The following is a 17,973-nucleotide window of genomic DNA, read 5'->3' on the forward strand; positions in this document are numbered from 1 at the left end:
AAGATCTTTAGCAAAAATAAATAAAAGGGGGTAAATGTTAACATTTAAAGAGATTCAATATAATCATATATACAGATTCAGTTAATGATAGATGCTTCAATTTTCTGGCCCAATTACTGTACTGCCCACACTCTTAAGTACACACTTTCCTTACCTGGTTATTATCATCTCCCAAGTGATGGAGGGGAGGAGAGGGAAGGGTACACACCTCCTGCTCACCACAGCTGTGTTTTCTACAGGCAGAAGAGGAGACATGAAGCTCTACAGCACAATATCGATAGTTCACATCATGAATAACAAAACAGGTTGTAGGGAAACCAAAAGAACTAATATATTATGGTGTACATTTAATACATGGTGACTCAGTTGTACCTTCTTTGTTTGACGGCTGCAACAAGATCAGGTCCAGAGAACATGGAGAACAGGCTGTCCCCATTGGCTGAGGACGTCTCATCACTGGAGCTGGCAGAGTCTCCCTGATTGGCTGACCAGCTGCTGTGGACCACCTCCCTGTTTCACATAAGTGGCATTCTCAGTCAGAACTACTTGAAACACTATGAACATCTTGTTCTTACAAATCGAACGTCACTAAGAGGCATGTAAGATTGATTGGCATACTTTCTAGAGAGATGTTATATACAAAGAGGTGTGAATAAATTGTACTAGTAGGCATGTGTCATGTGAGATGGAGTGGTGTATAGAGCCTTGAATGAAGTACCCTGTAGTACTTTTGGCAGACTATATAGAGCCCTATGTCATATACAGAGATGTGTGTATCAATGAGATGTTAAGTGTTGATTGTGTTTGGGGAACGTACCCCTCACTGTAGTACTCTGGGTGGGACCAGGTCCTGTGCTGCTCATCAGAGACGGGCCAGTTGCCGCGGGTGTTGCTGGGTCGACGGATGTGCTGCACCTGCCGTTTCTGCTGCATGGCCTGGCTGACTCCGGCAACGTAACGCGCAAACTCAGGGTCAGAGCCAACTGCATATGAAAGAGAGAAAACACAGTTCAGTTTAACATCCTCAGCTTTTCTGTGTGTGTGTGTACCCCACAGCTCAATCCATTCAGCCAGACTGTCTACCATAGCAGAAAAAGCACAATAGCCATAAGCCAGCTGAACACAATGGCCTCTGCTCTGAAATAAAAAGAGTCTGCTGCACTGTAAAAACAGCAACTGACATTGTAAATTCAGCATAACATTTAAAATTATAACATCAGAACTTCTGGGGGTTGGGGGGGGGGGGGGGGGGGGGGGCAGCTGCTCACTGTCAGACAACCTACACTTACAGTGCATTTGGAGAGACTAGTAAGGTCCTGTAGTTCAGAGTTTGTGAAAATGTATCTGAATGGCAAATGTGGCTATGAAGGTTTTTCACTTCCTCAGGTTGCACAAGATAATGGCCGCTATTCATTCAGGAAATCGTATGGATATCAGACAGACTAGATCATACATTTTTGTCAGCGAAATATCACCACCCCAAATGGCTTTAAATGGTTACAATGAGATTATGTAAGCACATCTCCAAACCACAAAACCCCCAAGAAAAATCAAAAGCAACATATCCTCTCCAGGCATAATGACTGCCGTGCTAAAACAGTAGTATTTCCTTTTTCCTTCTCGGTCTTTGTAATGAAACAGCCCAGTCAACACAGCTCCAAGCCCCACTGCTGACACAGTTCTCTCCTACCATGGAATCCCTGGAGGCTGTGAGCTGCCTGCCTGCCTCACCACCACAACCCAGACAACCTACTGATAATGGGGAGGGAGGGGAAATAACACCGTCCTAAAGGAGGCCGCTTTTCTTTATCGGAGGTCAAGACACTGGATCTCACCCTGGCTACACTTTGACAAACGATGTGCAGGAAGGAGCCAACTTTCATTGTTATTATGTGGAGCCTTTGTAGTCGACTGCATCCTTCAACATGACAATATGCAGGTCACACACTGCTCTGAAGTGTTATTATCAACCACCTAGGTTATGTTCAGTGAGGAACACTGTAGTACCTCCCAGTTTCACTCTGTTCCAAAATGTTCACTCCCTACTGAACACAACCCACATTAGTCAGAGGAACCCAGAGTGTTATCTGGGTTTGTGGATAAGGGATAAAAATGACTCACCTGCGGGGTCAAAGGGCAAAGTGTCTCCCAGCACACCAAACACCCCCTCGTTCTGGTCCCTGTTGGGCCAGGTGTTGTTGCGGGGACCTTGTGGCTTCTGCCCCAGCATCTCAGTCATGACACTGTCCATGTAGGTGCTGACCAGCCCCAGGCTGTACAGGTCCGAGCTCAGGTCTGGGAGGCCAGGTGAGCCCCACTGGCCAATTGGCCCCAGGGGGGAGAGCCCTGATGGGGGAGGGGGGCCCTGGGGAGGAGGCTGCTGCTGGCTGGAACCACTCAGCCACTTGCTTGGCACTCTCTGCTGGGGAAGAGCCTGGGGTGGAGGCTGTTGGGAGGGCAGCTGAGGTGGAGCATGCTGCTGCTGACCAATAGGCTGGAGGAGGTGTTGGTAGTACTGCAGTACCTGTTGGGAGGGCTGCTGTGGTGGTGGTGGCTGTTGCTGCTGCACTGGCTGCTGATGCTGGGGAATACTCTGGGTAGGGGGCTGCAGTGAACTGTGGGAGACAGCTTGAGAGGTTGGGGTTCGGTCGGTGGCTCCGCTCGGGGGCTTCAGCTCGGCGGCGTTGGCAGACGCTACAGAGTTCCTCCTTTTGACCAGTGGGGAGGCTTGCTGGGACTTGCCCATATTGAAACCTGAGAGAAAGTCAATGACGTCCTGCATCTCCTGGTCCGTGGGGAGGTTCATGCCCTGGTCGTCACACACTGAACCGTTCTGGGGCTGGGTGGGGTCTGGGTTGCTGGACAGGTTGCCCAGCTGTAAGATGCTCTGCAGTCTTCCGTCTACTGCGTGACCCAGGCTCTTAAACTGCTGGTCTTCAGAGCTGCTGCTAGAGGAGAGCATGCTATGGGATGGGGTGCTGGGAATAGAGTAGCTGCCCCCACCACCACTGGACACAGAGCTGGAAGAAGCCTTCTTTGTGAATTTGGAAGTTAGCTTGGAGATAGTTTTGGGCAGTCCACTGGGGGCTTTGGAGCCATTTCCAGAAGGCAGGTCTACCTGCATCCCGTAGTCAGAGCTCTCCCGCTGTAACTGCATCTGAATGGTGGGCAAGGCCTGTTCTCTGTGGAGGGAGAAGATACATAAGCATTCAATGGCATGGAAAATTACAACAGCTAGCTAGATTTTCTATCGGGGCAAATGTAAACTAAAGCTTGAGAATGAGGGCTATACCTCTGTCAGCCCATGCCAATGTGAACACACAGCAGGTTGATTCTTTCTAGGAATTAAAAATGCAAATGCCTTGGACAATACACATCCACTCACTTGCACTCCTTCCACCTATTGATGTCAAAGACGGCGGTATATAGCACGTCCACCAGGCCGAGGGTCTTCTCTGGGTCCAGACTCCGCTGCAACAGAGACATGGTGGCTGGGTCCTCTTTCAGGCACCTACACACAGGACAGTCAGGACACAGCACGACTGGCATGTCCAACATAACAAATACATTTATGGGTCTGTTAATACTTCACTTTACTGTCCAAATGTGATAGTTGATGGAGTTCAGTGTTGGCTTATGCAGATAGTATGTAGTTTGCTGATTTAGCCAATTGTATGTCTAAGGATTCTGAATACTTGGAATTCCTTTGATAAGATAAAACTGTAAAGCAAGCTAAATTTGCCAAATTATTTTTTGGACCTGTAAAGCAAGCAGATTGTTTTTCCACAGAGGGCAGAAGAGACAAATATGAATAATCCTACTCACCATGTGGAGGGTACTTGTACCACAACTCTGGAGCCCTCCAGAGTAATCTGTGGAGCATAGGCTTCCTTGTTCTCCATCTGAGCAGTGTCAACAACCACCTGTCCACACAGTCATTCAGAGAGCTGCATCACCACAGCTTCTAATAGAATGCATTCCCTCAGTCAGCTACGCTTGTGCAAGCAATTCTACAGGATTATATTGGCCCTTTGTTTTCTCTCAACTCTGACTGTAAGCAAATCAGATATTGTGGAAAGAAATTGGTACTCTAACACAGTCTCCTCTAAAATAATAGGCAATCCAAGCTACAATTCAAGCTACTTTGGGTGAACAACAAATATACATGCTTCCAGATATCCAGCCCAATATTTTCCAGTAGTTCTTTGAAAGAGGCTCTACCTTCTAGACAAATGCAACTTGGGGAGGGAGGACCCTTCCTGTCTCACAGGAAGTCAGCCTATTGTTATTTATATAGCAGGTGTATCCTCAGGACCCCTGGGCAGTCAGAGGGCTGAGTCCAGGCCTATGAGAAACATACCACCACACCCACCAGGTCCCAGACTCACAAGGTAACAGGTAGAGAGAGAAAAACGAGAGCGAGATGCAGCAGCATAGGCGCCCAAAAGAGGAGAATTGGCCAATTCAGGTGTTGAGAATTTGAAAATGTATGTCCCAGAAAGAACAAAGCCATTTTCACTGTCTGGCAGATCCACTATGAGTAATGTTAAGAGAAGGTAGTCTCCTCTTAGGCTGCTATGCAGGCTCCCACTGTCTGTTCTTCAGAGCTCATAGCTCAGATAAGGAGTTCATATAAAGCTCCCATCCACCACTAGGGATTGTTTTACACTCAGCGCTGCTGATGGGTGGATAAGAACACTCCCCAGGCCTGACGCACTAAATATTACAGACTACACTGAGGAACTATACAAAGTAGAGTAGTGGATGACTGCTGCTTTCTCTCTGTTGGCTGGGGGAGACTCATTTCAAAGTGAACAGCCAGAGATCTGTTTGAAGATCCAACCAGATGACCCCATCCTTTACCCAGATGCTGCAGGAATGTTGGCTTCACTGTGTGTCTACAATGAGTTTGTTTACACCTCTTGGCCATTCAAAGGAACCCAACATACCTTCCCATCATCTCGATTACACACCTCCCAAACAATGGCCTCAAGGTTACAATAGACTACAACTTGCAGCCTGGCCCAGAGCTATAATGTAGAGGCTTCACTAAGCAGAGGCTTTAGAGTTAGTGAATCTGCTCAAGGCAGGGACCTCTAACGAATTAAATATTCCTTTACCTTTTCATAAAATAAGTGAAGTTGGTTGAAACACATGGCCGTACTGCTAAAGCAAAACAAGCCATCAGCTAATTTAAGATTAGACAACAGTTTATGTTGACATCTAAACGAGACAAGTATTTTAAGCTGGGCGACTTTGATGCCCTTGTTGACATCTTAAGTGCTTTGTACTCACCAGTCCCGCCTGAGCGAACAGTAACTGGACGGCGGTCTTGCAGGCCATTCTCCAGCTGGAAGGGCAGACCTGGTTGAGGACCTCAGTGACGGGGGAGTCATCCCGGGGGGTCACTCCATTCTGCCCCACTGCCTCTTTAATGAGCTGCAACATGGTGTGCTGAGGATACAAAACAGGGTGGCCGGTGTGAAAACACAAGACTAGTGCTTTGCATCAGCAGCAGTAATGTGGACCTGACAAAGACCCACTTTGGATTGAAACTTTGTTAATTTTTTTGCCAAATAAAAGGTATGGTAGAGCAATAGTGAGTGTGGGGGTCCTATTCATCTCTTCTAAAACACTAACATAGACCAGAACAGGAAACAGTAGCAACTACAAAGTCCCCTCTTGTTAAAGTGTCTAGGCTCTCTAGTTTAAAGGGTCCTGATGAACGTGCTGTTATTTCTGAATCTGGTAAATGGTGAGTCAGATAACTGACAGATAGTTTTGTCCCATAAACTGGGGGAGAATCTCACTGTAAACTAATGAAGCAGATGCTGATTCTATCCAGACCCAAGGCATCAGATGTACCATGGAATAAGTGTTAAGACATCCACATCAAAATATTAAAGCCCTGCCAAATACAAGACTCACAGCCCACGTAAGTCATCAGAGGTTGAAATGACCGTCTAAGCGGCTCTCACTTCCTAGAGAGAGCAGAGTGACCCATTCTGGTCAGCAAGGTCAAACTATGAAAGACTTAGGAAACCACCCATCACAGTAGCCTAGCGCCAGGATGCCAGCGAGCCAAGGCCAGGGGTGTATTTACAATGTTGTAGATAGAAATGTAATGAATAGAGCTGAATATGACTCCCAAGCTGATGACTCCCGATTTAACATGACAAATCATATGTTCTATGCAATATCTGAACATTCTATAACATCATGTCCTCCATAACAGACATACCGTTTTCAGTTTGAGGTTGTCAGCCGCCGATTCGTTGAAGGACACTCCTTTAAGGAAGTGGGCGCCAATCTGCACAGGTATGGTGGGCAGCTCACATTGAATGGGCTGGGAGATGGTCTGCATCCTGCCAGCCTGCTGGGCCTCTGCCTCACTGCAGCAGCCCTACATAGTAGACAGAGAGACAGGCGCAGACACAGGATGTACAAATAGGTTAGAGGCAGGGTTTTGCTCTTATCACAGCCACTATAATACAAGGCTTTACCATTCCTAATGAGCTGTAATACCTCCTGTGCTTAGAGTAAATATACCTGTAAAGCTGCCTCCACAGATTTGGGATTGAGGTGAAAGCCAGCTTTCAGTGCATATTCACTGTGGCCCATACTTTCTAGTGCTGCTTTATAAGCCTGGCGAGAGGAAAGAGAATATAATTTGTGTAAAATTAACATGTAATTAAGTCAGGCTAGCTATTGCTTCATCCAGTCCTTTCATATCCAAGCCATCAACACATTGATTTGAAGCAGCCTTTGTTCTGTAAGGCACAAGTGACCCAGTTAGAAATGGCACCCTATTCCATATATAGTGCAATACTATTGACCAGAGCCCTGATTAAAAATATTGCACTTTACAGGGAAAATGACCAGGAATAAGGCTCTGGTCAAAAGCAGTGCACAAGCCTATATTGGGGAATAGGGTGTCATTTCAGACATTGACCAAGGCTGTGGTGGTCCTGCCGCGTGCGCCATCTACCTGCAAGGCACTGTCGATCTTCATGTTGAGCTCCTTCAGATGGTGATCAGGGATGTTGGGGTTGTTGGAGCAGAAGAGCTGCTGGATCTGGATGCCTGCCAGGCAGCCGTCACGTCCCCTCTCCCTCAGACGTCCCGTGGCCTGGAACACAGCACAGTCTCAGGTCACATAGCAGTTTACACAGCATCACATACCCTAGTACAACCCTTACACACCCTGCACCTGCAGGGGGGGGGGGGTCACGAGTGTGAAACTGAATGGGGAAAATACAAATACCCTACCATTTAGATTTTATATACCTTCACCCATTTCATCTGATTTGTAATATAGGCCTACGGTATTGCACTAAATTGTCATCTCAAAAACATGTAATCTGTGCTTCAGAACCAAAAGGTTGCACATATTGATGACCAGACAAAAACAGTAGGCCTATTGTTTGTATTATCCAGATAAAACAGTTTAGAAATCTCCTACGGAGGCATCTTTGCCAGAACAATAAAAGGCTACCTGGAGATTTTCATTAATCATTTCCATATTTCAGATATGCCTAGTATGGGTGGCTACATGTCTAAAGATGGCTGTAACGTCACATTGCATTCAATACTTTGGGATGAAGATGTAACATATTCTGGCAAATTATTTACAGTATTTGTGAGGAAGAATAGGGTTCTGGGCTACAGAGAAGTGACATGACATCCATACCTAGTTGAGATTGACTGCTAACATTAAATGACTTTCAGATACAAATGCAAAATGTGAATAAAACATTCAAACCAAATCAAAGTTTTTGTCCCGTGCGCCGAATACAACAGGTGTAAACCTTAGTGAAATGCTTACTTACAGGCTCTAACCAATGGTGCAAAAAAAAAAAAAAAAAGAGTAGCAAGGCTATATACAGACACCTGTTAGTCAGGCTTAGAGATAGTATGTACATGTGGGTATCGTTAAAGTGACTGTGCATATATGATGAACAGAGAGTAGCAGAAGCGTAAAAGAGGGGTTGGCGGGTGGTGGTACACAATGCAGATAGCCCGGTTAGCCAATGTGCGGGAGCACTGGTTGGTCGGGCCAATTTAGGTAGTATGTAAATGAATGTATAGTTAAAGTGACTATGCATATAAGATAAACAGAGAGTAGCAGCAGCGTAAAAGAGGGGTTGGGGGAGGGGGCACACAATGCAAATAGTCGGGGCTGTAGTGGAGTCTTATGGCTTGGGGGTAAGAACTGTTGAGAAGCCTTTTTGACCTAGACTTGGCACTCCGGTACCGCTTGCCATGCGGTAGTAGAGAGAACAGTCTATGACTGGGGTCTTTGACAATTATGGTCTTCCTCTGACACCGCCTGGTGTAGAGGTCCTGGATGGCAGGCAGCTTTGCCCCAGTGATGTACTGGGCCGTACGCACTACCCTCTGAAGTGCCTTGCAGTCGGAGGCCGAGCAATTGCCGTACCAGGCAGTGATGTAACCATGTTGTTGCAGCTGTAGAACCTTTTGAGGATCTCAGGACCCATGCCAAATCTTTTTAGTTTCCTGAGGGAGAATAGGCTTTGTCGTGCCCTCTTCACGACTGTCTTCGTGTGTTTGGACCAATCTAGTTTGTTGTGGACACCAAGGAATTTGAAGCTCTCAACCTGCTCCACTACAGCCCCGTCGATGAGAATGGGGACGTGCTCGGTGCTCCTTCTCCTGTAGTCCACAATCATCTCTTTAGTCTTGGTTACATTGTGGGATAGTCTGTTATTCTGGCACCACCCGGCCAGGTCTCTGACCTCCTCCCTATAGGCTGTCTCGTCGTTGTCGGTGATCAGGCCTACCACTGTTGTGTCGTCAGCAAACTTAACGATGGTGTTGGAGTCGTGCCTGGCCATGCAGTTGTGGGTGAACAGGGAGTACAGGAGGGGACTGAACACACACCCCTGGGGAGCTCCAGTGTTGAGGATCAGCGTGGCAGATGTGTTGCTACCTACCCTCACCACCTGGGGGCGGCCTGTCAGGGAGTCCAGGATCCAGTTGCAGAGGGAGGTGTTTAGTCCCAGGGTCCTTAGCTTAGTGATGAGCTTTGAGGGTACTATGGTGTTGAACGCTGAGCTGTAGTCAATGAACAGCATTCTCACAAAGGTGTTCCTTTTGTCCAGGTGGGAAAGGGCAGTGTGGAGTGCAAAAGAGATTGCATCATCTGTGGATCTGTTTGGACAGTATGCAAATTGGAGTGGGTCTAGGGTTTCTGGGTTAATGGTGTTGAGGTGAGCAATTACCAGCCTTTCAAAGCACTTCATGGCTACGGACGTGGGTGCTACAGGTCTGTAGTCATTTAGGCAGGTTGCCTTAGTGTTCTTGGGCACAGGGACTATGGTGGTCTGCTTGAAGCATGTTGGTATTACAGACTCAATCAGGGACATGTTGAAAATGTCAGTGACGGCACCTGCCAGTTGATCAGCACACGCCCGGAGCACACGTCCTGGTAATCCGTCTGGCCCCGCAGCCTTGTGCATGTTGATCTGTTTAAAAGTCTTGCGGCTACGGAGAGCGTGAACACACAGTCGTCCGGAACAGCTGATGCTCTCATGCATGCGTCAGTGTTGCTTGCCTCGAAGCGAGCATAGAAGTGATTTAGCTCGTCTGGTAGGCTCGTGTCAAGCCCTGCCACATCCGAAGAGCGTCGGAGCCGGTGTAGTATGATTCAATCTTAGCCCCGTATTGACGGTTCGTCACAGGGCATAGCGGGATTTCATGTAAGCTTTCGGATTAGAGTCCCGCACCCTGAAAGCGGCAGCTCTACCCTTTAGCTCAGTGCGAATGTTGCCTGTAATCCATGGCTTCTGGTTGAGGTATGTACTAGAGGTCGACCGATTAATCGGAATGGCCGATTAATTAGGGCCGATTTCATAACAATCGGAAATCGGTATTTTTTGACACCGATTTCAGATTTTTATTTATTTATTTTTACACCTTTATTTAACTAGGCAAGTCAGTTAAGAACACATTTAAGATCCAATCTTGCACCCTTACAGTTAACTAGTCCAACGCAATAACCTGCCTCTTGTTGCACTCCACAAGGAGACTGCCTGTTACGCGAATGCAGTAAGCCAAGGTAAGTTGCTAGCTAGCATTAAACTTATCTTATAAAAAACAATCCTAATCACTAGTTAACTACAGATGGTTGATGATATTACTAGATATTATCTAGCGTGTCCTGCGTTGTGTATAATCTGACTGAGCATACAAGCATCTGACTGAGCGGTGGTAGGCAGAAGCAGGCGCGTAAACATTCATTCAAACAGCACTTTTGTGCGTTTTGCCAGGAGCTCTTCGTTGTGCGTCAAGCATTGCGCTGTTTATGACTTCAAACCTATCAACTCCCGAAATGAGGCTGGTGTGACCGAAGTGAAATGGCTGGCTAGTTAGCGCGCGCTAATAGCGTTTCAGACATCACTCGCTCTGAGCCTTGGGGGTAGTTGTTTCCCTTGCTCTGCATGGGTAACGCTTCGATGTGGTGGCTGTTGTCGTTGTGTTGCTGGTTCGAGCCCAGAGAGGAGCGAGGAGAGGGACGGAAGCTATACTGTTACACTGGCAATACTAAAGTGCCTATAAGAACATCCAATAGTCAAAGAAATACAAATGGTATAGAGAAATAGTCCTATAATTCCTATAATAACTACAACCTAAAACTTCTTACCTGGGAATATTGAAGACATGTTAAAAGGAACCACCAGCTTTCATATGTTCTCATGTTCTGAGCAAGGAACTGAAACGTTAGCTTTCTTACATGGCAAATATTGCACTTTTACTTTCTTCTCCAACACTTAGTTTTTGCATTATTTAAACCAAATTGAACATGTTTCATTATCTACTTGAGGCTAAATTGATTTTATTGATGTATATTAAGTTAAAATAAGTGTTCATTGGGGCCTCCGGGTGGCGCAGTGGTTAAGGGCGCTGTACTGCAGCGCTAGCTGTGCCACCAGAGACTCTGGGTTCGAGCCAGGCTCTGTCGTAACCGGGCGCGACCGGGAGGTCCGTGGGGCGACGCACAATTGGCCTAGCGTCGTCTGGGTTAGGGAGGGTTTGGCCGGTAGGGATATCCTTGTCTCATCGCGCACCAGTGACTCCTGTGGCGGGCTGGGCACAATGCGCGCTAACCAAGGTTGCCAGGTGCACGGTGTTTCCTCCGACACATTAGTGCGGCTGGCTTCCGGGTTGGATGCGCGCAGTGTTAAGAAGCAGTGCGGCTTGGTTGGGTTGTGTATCGGAGGACGCATGACTTTCAACCTTCGTCTCTCCCGAGCCTGTACGGGAGTTGTAGTGATGAGACAAGATAGTAGCTACTAAAACAATTGGATACCACAAAATTGGGGAGAAAAAGGGGTAAAATAATAATAATAAAATAAATCAAATCTACATGCGTGGGGTAAACTTTTTGAACCACTGTTTTTTGGGGGTTGGGGGTCAAAAAGTTTGAGAACCAATGAGCCAACGAACAGTTTGACGATTTTCTGTAGAGCTGTAGGATTGGGTGCAGTGCAAATGTCAAACCGTATGGAGAGCGGATTGCCATAAATATCCAGCGGCCAAAATTGTTTGGTGAGCAGGCATTAATTACTAGTATAGGCGTACTGGTCTTTTGGTATGTCAAAATAGCTTGAAATGTATTATTTATTTATGAAGTTTGCATTAGGAATTTGTTGTTAAAATGAATTATTACATAATCAAAGTGTGTTGTAGACAAAATAATGAAAAGTGCTGTCTGGTAGCCTCTAACAGACATTTAGAGGCTACCATACAGTCATTGCATGTATAGATTCATTTTTTTTCCATTACTTGACTCACACTTAGAATGCACGACTTGGACTTGACTCTCGACCCATTCTACTTGTGACTACTCGAGACTTGGACCTTGACTTGCTTGTGACTCGGTCACACATCTGGTAGATTGTACATTTTAGAACAGTGTTGGGCCTAGATTTGTGAATAACTGCTTCTATAGGGGGGAAACCGACCGCCTCCCTCTTTGAAAACTACCCAACATTGCAGTGAGGCCCGGCCATGCCCAGCCCAGACATATCGCAGCAGCACATTCCAGCAGGATATCCAGCCCCGTTCCCTTCAGGGCTAACACCCCACATGCCAGGGCTTAACAGATCAATCAGGCCACTCACAATTCTCCATTCTGGCTCCACTGTACAGAACAAAGCTCCAAATGTGCCAGGGGGACTTATTAGCTACGTGATTTACCAGCTAGCTCCTCTCACAAAATGGCCCCCATTTCAGTTAGCTAGGGTTTGTTTGGGGATGAGTAGGCCTAGCTTAAAGTGGAAGAGGGAAAACTAGCAATGCAGGCTCATATACTGTATATACAAACTTCTCAATGGGAAATAGGAGGAAATTGTGGCTGGAATGGTAGCTGACTGCATTTCATAGGAATGTGTAACAGTCAGCGTGTCACGTTTTGAACACAGTCTATTTCCACCAGCTAGTCACAACAGGAAGCTCCTTGGAGAGTCCTGGGGGCGCCCTGGCCTCCATGTCTAAATACCTCGGCTGCACCCTTCCATGATCGTGAGGCCTCCTCCAGCTCCGTCAGGGGCCCAGGGCAGGAGCTCTGGGAGCGGACATTGCTGCGTCGCTCCTGGGCCTGGGCAAGGGCCTCTGCCAGGCACGACTGGGCCACAGGCTGCACCTTCTGCAGGGCCTGGGATAGGAACTGGAAGTGCACCTGCATCACCGTCAGGAAGCACCGACCCAGCACCTGGAGGAGAGAACACATAAGATTCTAAAGGTTGTGATAAAGACAATATCAGGAGAAGAAAAAAAAAAATCACACCCCTGACAAGATTACATTAGTGGGAGCCTTGATCATTCATCATTGTTTTCTAAGAACACCAGTTCTCAAAGCATACGGCCTTGGCATTCCTTGTTTTTCATTACTCAGAAACTAACTTAAGTGATGTTGGCTTCAGTGACTTGGATGTTTAAATACTCCTTAAAACGATGATCTTTGTTAACCCTGTGAGTCCTCTTAAAATCAGATTATCTAAATAGAATAACATGCATTGCATCAATTTACTGCTTTAAAGAAACTCCTCTTTTTTGAGGAAAACCCAGCTTGAAAACATGACATTATTTAACACAAAAACTTGTGAAGGGCTATAACCACGAAACAGTTCAAGGCTGGATAAAGGCTGCATTACAGTGAGCCACTGAAGAGAATTGTCTATTTAAGAGTTAGAACATTATGGAAAACATGACAGGCTAACATTGAACAAGGCTAGATGAAATAACATTTTAAAAAAAATTAAAAAGTATATCAAGGCCATGTTTTGCTTGTTAACATGCCCTCTCATTTTCCACACAACTCCACCAGTCTACAGTGCAATGTTACTCCAGCAAATAACTTTCTACCATAATTGGGAAGCGCAGTTTGTGTTATAAATCAGTCTACTCTGAGAGCCAAGGCCTAGCACTGTAGTCGTAAAGCACTAGCAATGCTTACAACAAACAAAGTTTGTTTGCGCTTCTCCTTCAACTTAATAGTGTAGCAGATTTTTCCACATTGTGATGGCACCGTCCCAGACCCTGTGCAACGGGTGACTCATATAAACAATAAGGTTCACATTTACATAAGTGAAGAATTGTACAGCTGTAGGAGTCAGACATGTTTGTTGTCCAGTTAGCAAAAAGAGGAGAAAAACAAGAGCAACAGGACACCACAGCCGGCTCACTGTGGTCACAGTGTTCTTTTTCAGGTACGTGCTGAAAATATATTTTGGCTGAGTTGTTAAGGACAGAAATATGCCGCCCTGTTTAAAAGCAGACAGGAACAACAAGGCTGGGATGTCCTCATTCTTTAACAACACATCATGGGGGCACAGACACCGACTAGGCCTATAGACTTACTGACCATTTCCAAGGCTTAGTCCAAACCCTTTAGAGCCCTCTTCAGCTCTGATTCTGAAATAGGACCAAATAACAGTTCACGTAAAGAAATTGGTCAAACATGCAGTATTGGTTCTGATCCATGAGTTATGAGGGTGAGAAACGTGTGCTGCTTATGTTGGACTGCTAATCACAGTATAAACACTGGTAACACCTCACTCTCAAATGCATACCAAACACTGGCTCAATGAATAATGATATGAGATGGTCCCTCTTCCCTCATTTTCCTAATGCAGACTATCAAACAAATTGTAGGCTGTCAAGGAATTGAGTGGCGAATTGTTTAACATAAAATCTCTTCGTGATCAAATTGAGTCCATTTGATCAGTGAATGTAACAAATGCCCTATTATTACAGATTATGGTTAAACAATTTGAATGCTTTCTTCATTTCTAACATATTTTGAGAACAGTGTTTTCCCAGGGGTTTCCGGGCTACAGTCACACATCCAAAAAGCCATGTGCGCATTGTTGAGTTTATAATATGAAGAAATAAAACATTATCAACATTTTAAGCTAAAATGGTCTGATCAGCCTCATTGCTTTCTTATGTGCAGTGGTTGTATGGATTTGGGCTGTGTCATCCCAGAACTGTCCCAGTGTGTTTTGAAATGTAGACATATTGATCGTCCCAGGGACAAAAATGTGCCCTTAAATTACCAGCCCTGGAGGTGATTATTTTAAAGATATAAAAAGTATTTGGTTGTAATTGTAATGTTGCAATATTTTATAGGCTAACAAAGGTGGCCAACCATCCTCCAGGAGAGCCTCAAAGGAGCAGTGTTGTGTTTTCAGACAGGCTTGAATACGCAAAGAAGCCAATATTGTCTGATTCTCTATGGTTAAAAAGATGGTAATGCATTTTATTTTGCAAAGTCATACAATGATGTACAAATGGTGTTAAATACCATTTATTTATTTGAAGTAACTTATGCTTTTGGACAAGTAAAAAAAGGCAAAAAAGGTCATGAATAGCTCTGCATTCTGAAAAGTGACGTAAAATTGCTTATAATACCATTAATACTATTCTTTTTGGACCAGCTGTACAGAACACTATAAAAGGACATGATTATCTAGCAAGAAAAATGTAAAGGTTGCAACAAAAGATAATTAATCACACATGGGGATAAGATGAAATTTCAAATCGGCTCATGGAAAATATGAGGAATAAAACTACAGGGCCAAGCCAACATTTAGCCGCATACAGGGCTGAAAGGCAGGCTTAAACAGTGAGAAGAATGAATCGAACAACTCATCTTCCCCATTAACTAAGGACACATCTATTGTCTTCTTGAAGTGTAAAATCATCATCATCATCATCATCATCTATCCTAGGAGTGAGAATAAAAACCAGATGCCTTTGTGTTTCATGATTTCTTCCTGTCTAAAATACCTCTTTAATGCTGTTAGTGAGTGGCCCTCACCATCCTCTTCTCTAGGATGGCCATTTCCAAAGGTAACATCTATTAGACCCTTTTCCAGTACACAACACACTGACGTTACGTACAGATACATGCGACTCTTGGCAGCAGTAAGAAAACCATCGCGATCTGCATCCATTCAATAGCCTAGATTTATGTTATTATTACTTCCATTTAAAAAAAAATTAAAACGTTTGGGTTCTCATACTCTTACAATGACGTTTTGATTCTTGCTTGAACAGTCGCTAAGATTATATTTGGTTGTGATCTTTGCAAAATAACTAATTTGGGATGTAGCAGTTCGCTATAATGCTAACTCTCATTGATATAGGCTGTAACAAAAGCTAGCCAAAGAGCCATTTTACTGGTTGAAGTGCTTTTTAAGTATAATGCTGTTGATTTGCGATGATGACACCATTATATTAAGCAGGACATTCATTCGAGCCTTAAAATCCAATCATATTCCAAAAGTAGTTTGAAATGTACTCATAAGCAACATGTAAATGGGTTTTCTTTTTTGCCGTTCTATAAGAACTCCCCCTTGTTCTGCTACCAACTTCAGTGCATGGCCCTTGTACGGTAATGTTTACAAACACAGAAAGGGGTCTATTAAACCAAAACAGGAAGTGCTGGTGCTAGTGTCTTGCATATCAAACATGATACTCATCTATTATTTTGACACAGATTTAATTTCTCTTAATTAAAGAAACCAGGTGACATTCGTTACATACAAATTCGATGTTGTAATCTAATAATGGCAGCTGTGAGCGTGGCCATAAAATCAGGGGTAAAGGAGTAGTAACCTAAGAACACAAGACTGACCATGTAGTAGACACTTGATATGAAAGAATCTTATCAAATAACAATTCAACTGTTGGGAAAAATTATACAGAGTCCTTGAAGCCCGCTGAACTAGGTCAGATGTGTTTTTTTTCAGGGGTGTTTCGGGATTGCTGCTTGTGCAGTCGTCTGCCTGGAGAATGATCCTGCTTCCTTCAACATTCCACAATTCTCCAAACTCAAAATTGCTTTTTTTGTTCTCCATACAGACCCAATTCTATCTTTTCCATACAACTGCCAAGATAAATGTTCATACACACACACAAATGGCAAAGCCCTTTCTGTCACAAATGTAGTAAATCTCTCTGGGGACATGGAAATGGCCAACTGAAGGTGTACCATGTACTTATGTGAAAAGCAATTTTACATAAACAATATTTAGCTTCTCATGGAGGAAATGTAGGTTAAAAAAGTGAATCCGTAATGAGTGAAACTATGATGCACATGGCCATTTTGGGCTTTGTCTTCTGTCTGTTGATAAATTCCTTCTACTCAACTAGGTCTGAATATCTTATTCATTCCTCAATTCTTGCACATTGGCAAGACTGAGGTAGAGCAAAAGCACACTTATTTGACAAACGCACTGTTGTTATTCACAGACGCTAGCTGAAGCCAGAGTGAGTCAGTGTGGCTGCCAGACAGTCATGCCGCAGTCTGAACTTTCACTGAGTTGGGCTCCCCCTCCTTTAATATTTATCTGTGCATATCCAAGACCAGACTCAAAATGACAGATTGTGGTGCAAAAGTCTTTCCTGCTCTGGGCACAACCACATCCACTGAGGCCCTGCAGTCCCTCTCATAAAACAGCCCTGGCCTGAACATTCAGCTTATTCACTCACTGTCTGCCACTGAGGCCTTGCTCCCTAAATCTGTTTAAATCTCCAAGATGAGAGCAAATACATCTCAAACATTCACTACACACGAGGCAATTTGCTTGCTGCCTAAACAGATGTATTAAAAAATAAAAATACATAAATTGGCATTCCTCAAGTACTATATAGGAGTGTCACTAGCCTGGAACCTAATTTCTGACTGTCTAGGCAGTAGGCACAGCTGTAGCATCATTAGCACATAAGGCTTCTCATCCACAAATGCCAGTGAAGTCTAATATTCAGTTACTATTTTCCCAAACAAACAATGCAAAAAAATATATATAAATAAATAAACTTTAAGAGCAGCAATTCACAATTGAGACGTAAGCAACTTTGCTGGCCTGTAATAGACAGACCAATCACCCTGCATACTCAGACTGTCTCAGCATAAACAATGGTTCCTGCCCTCTTCTCCTATCCTCAGTGCTTTTCGCACCTCACCTTCAGATCCTAGCACTCGCTTAACATTGGGCGCCAGGGCCTAACTTCAGCCAAGACATTTTGAATCAAGGGGCCATACATTCTGAGAGACTTCAGCTGGGCATCTTAGAAGCAGCCTTGACCTTAGAAAAATGGAACATAAGAAACCAAGCAAAAAGTGAAAAAAAAAAAAAAAGTCTAGCAAAACATGCTCTATTGACAGCAGGTGGGAGGAGCTATAGGATGACAGGCTCATTGTAATGGCATAAATGGAACTGTATCAAACATATGGAAACCACGTTTGACGTTCCATATATTCCAATTCCAGCCAATACAATGAACCTTTCCTCCTATAGCTCCTCCTACCAGCCCCCACTGATTGACAGGGAAATGGATAGGCGAGGAATGGAAAAGACTCAACATGTTATTTTACAGGTAGGCCTAATTGTCAGGATAATGTAATAACTTTACTTTGACAGGTGTTCAGTGTGTGTCCAGGTC

At 44.6% G+C, this 17,973-nt stretch overlaps 1 protein-coding gene across 2 annotated transcripts in view; it reads right to left on the minus strand.

Moving 5' to 3' along the window:
• Positions 1 to 17,973, minus strand: part of LOC109884758 (uncharacterized protein KIAA0355) — a 44,523-nt gene that overhangs the window by 1,962 nt on the left and 24,588 nt on the right. For both annotated transcript variants that reach the window (XM_031831205.1, XM_031831206.1), the window contains 11 exons: positions 12,521 to 12,733; positions 6,989 to 7,129; positions 6,550 to 6,645; positions 6,242 to 6,403; positions 5,296 to 5,454; positions 3,826 to 3,923; positions 3,386 to 3,511; positions 2,122 to 3,182; positions 818 to 983; positions 373 to 510; positions 155 to 233 (listed from right to left, as the gene is read on the minus strand). In XM_031831205.1, the coding sequence (XP_031687065.1) occupies positions 155 to 233; positions 373 to 510; positions 818 to 983; positions 2,122 to 3,182; positions 3,386 to 3,511; positions 3,826 to 3,923; positions 5,296 to 5,454; positions 6,242 to 6,403; positions 6,550 to 6,645; positions 6,989 to 7,129; positions 12,521 to 12,733 (2,439 nt within the window). The remainder of the gene's footprint in view (positions 1 to 154; positions 234 to 372; positions 511 to 817; positions 984 to 2,121; positions 3,183 to 3,385; positions 3,512 to 3,825; positions 3,924 to 5,295; positions 5,455 to 6,241; positions 6,404 to 6,549; positions 6,646 to 6,988; positions 7,130 to 12,520; positions 12,734 to 17,973) is intronic.

Source organism: Oncorhynchus kisutch, linkage group LG8 (genome assembly GCF_002021735.2).
Source record: "Oncorhynchus kisutch isolate 150728-3 linkage group LG8, Okis_V2, whole genome shotgun sequence".
Lineage (NCBI taxonomy): Eukaryota > Metazoa > Chordata > Actinopteri > Salmoniformes > Salmonidae > Oncorhynchus > Oncorhynchus kisutch.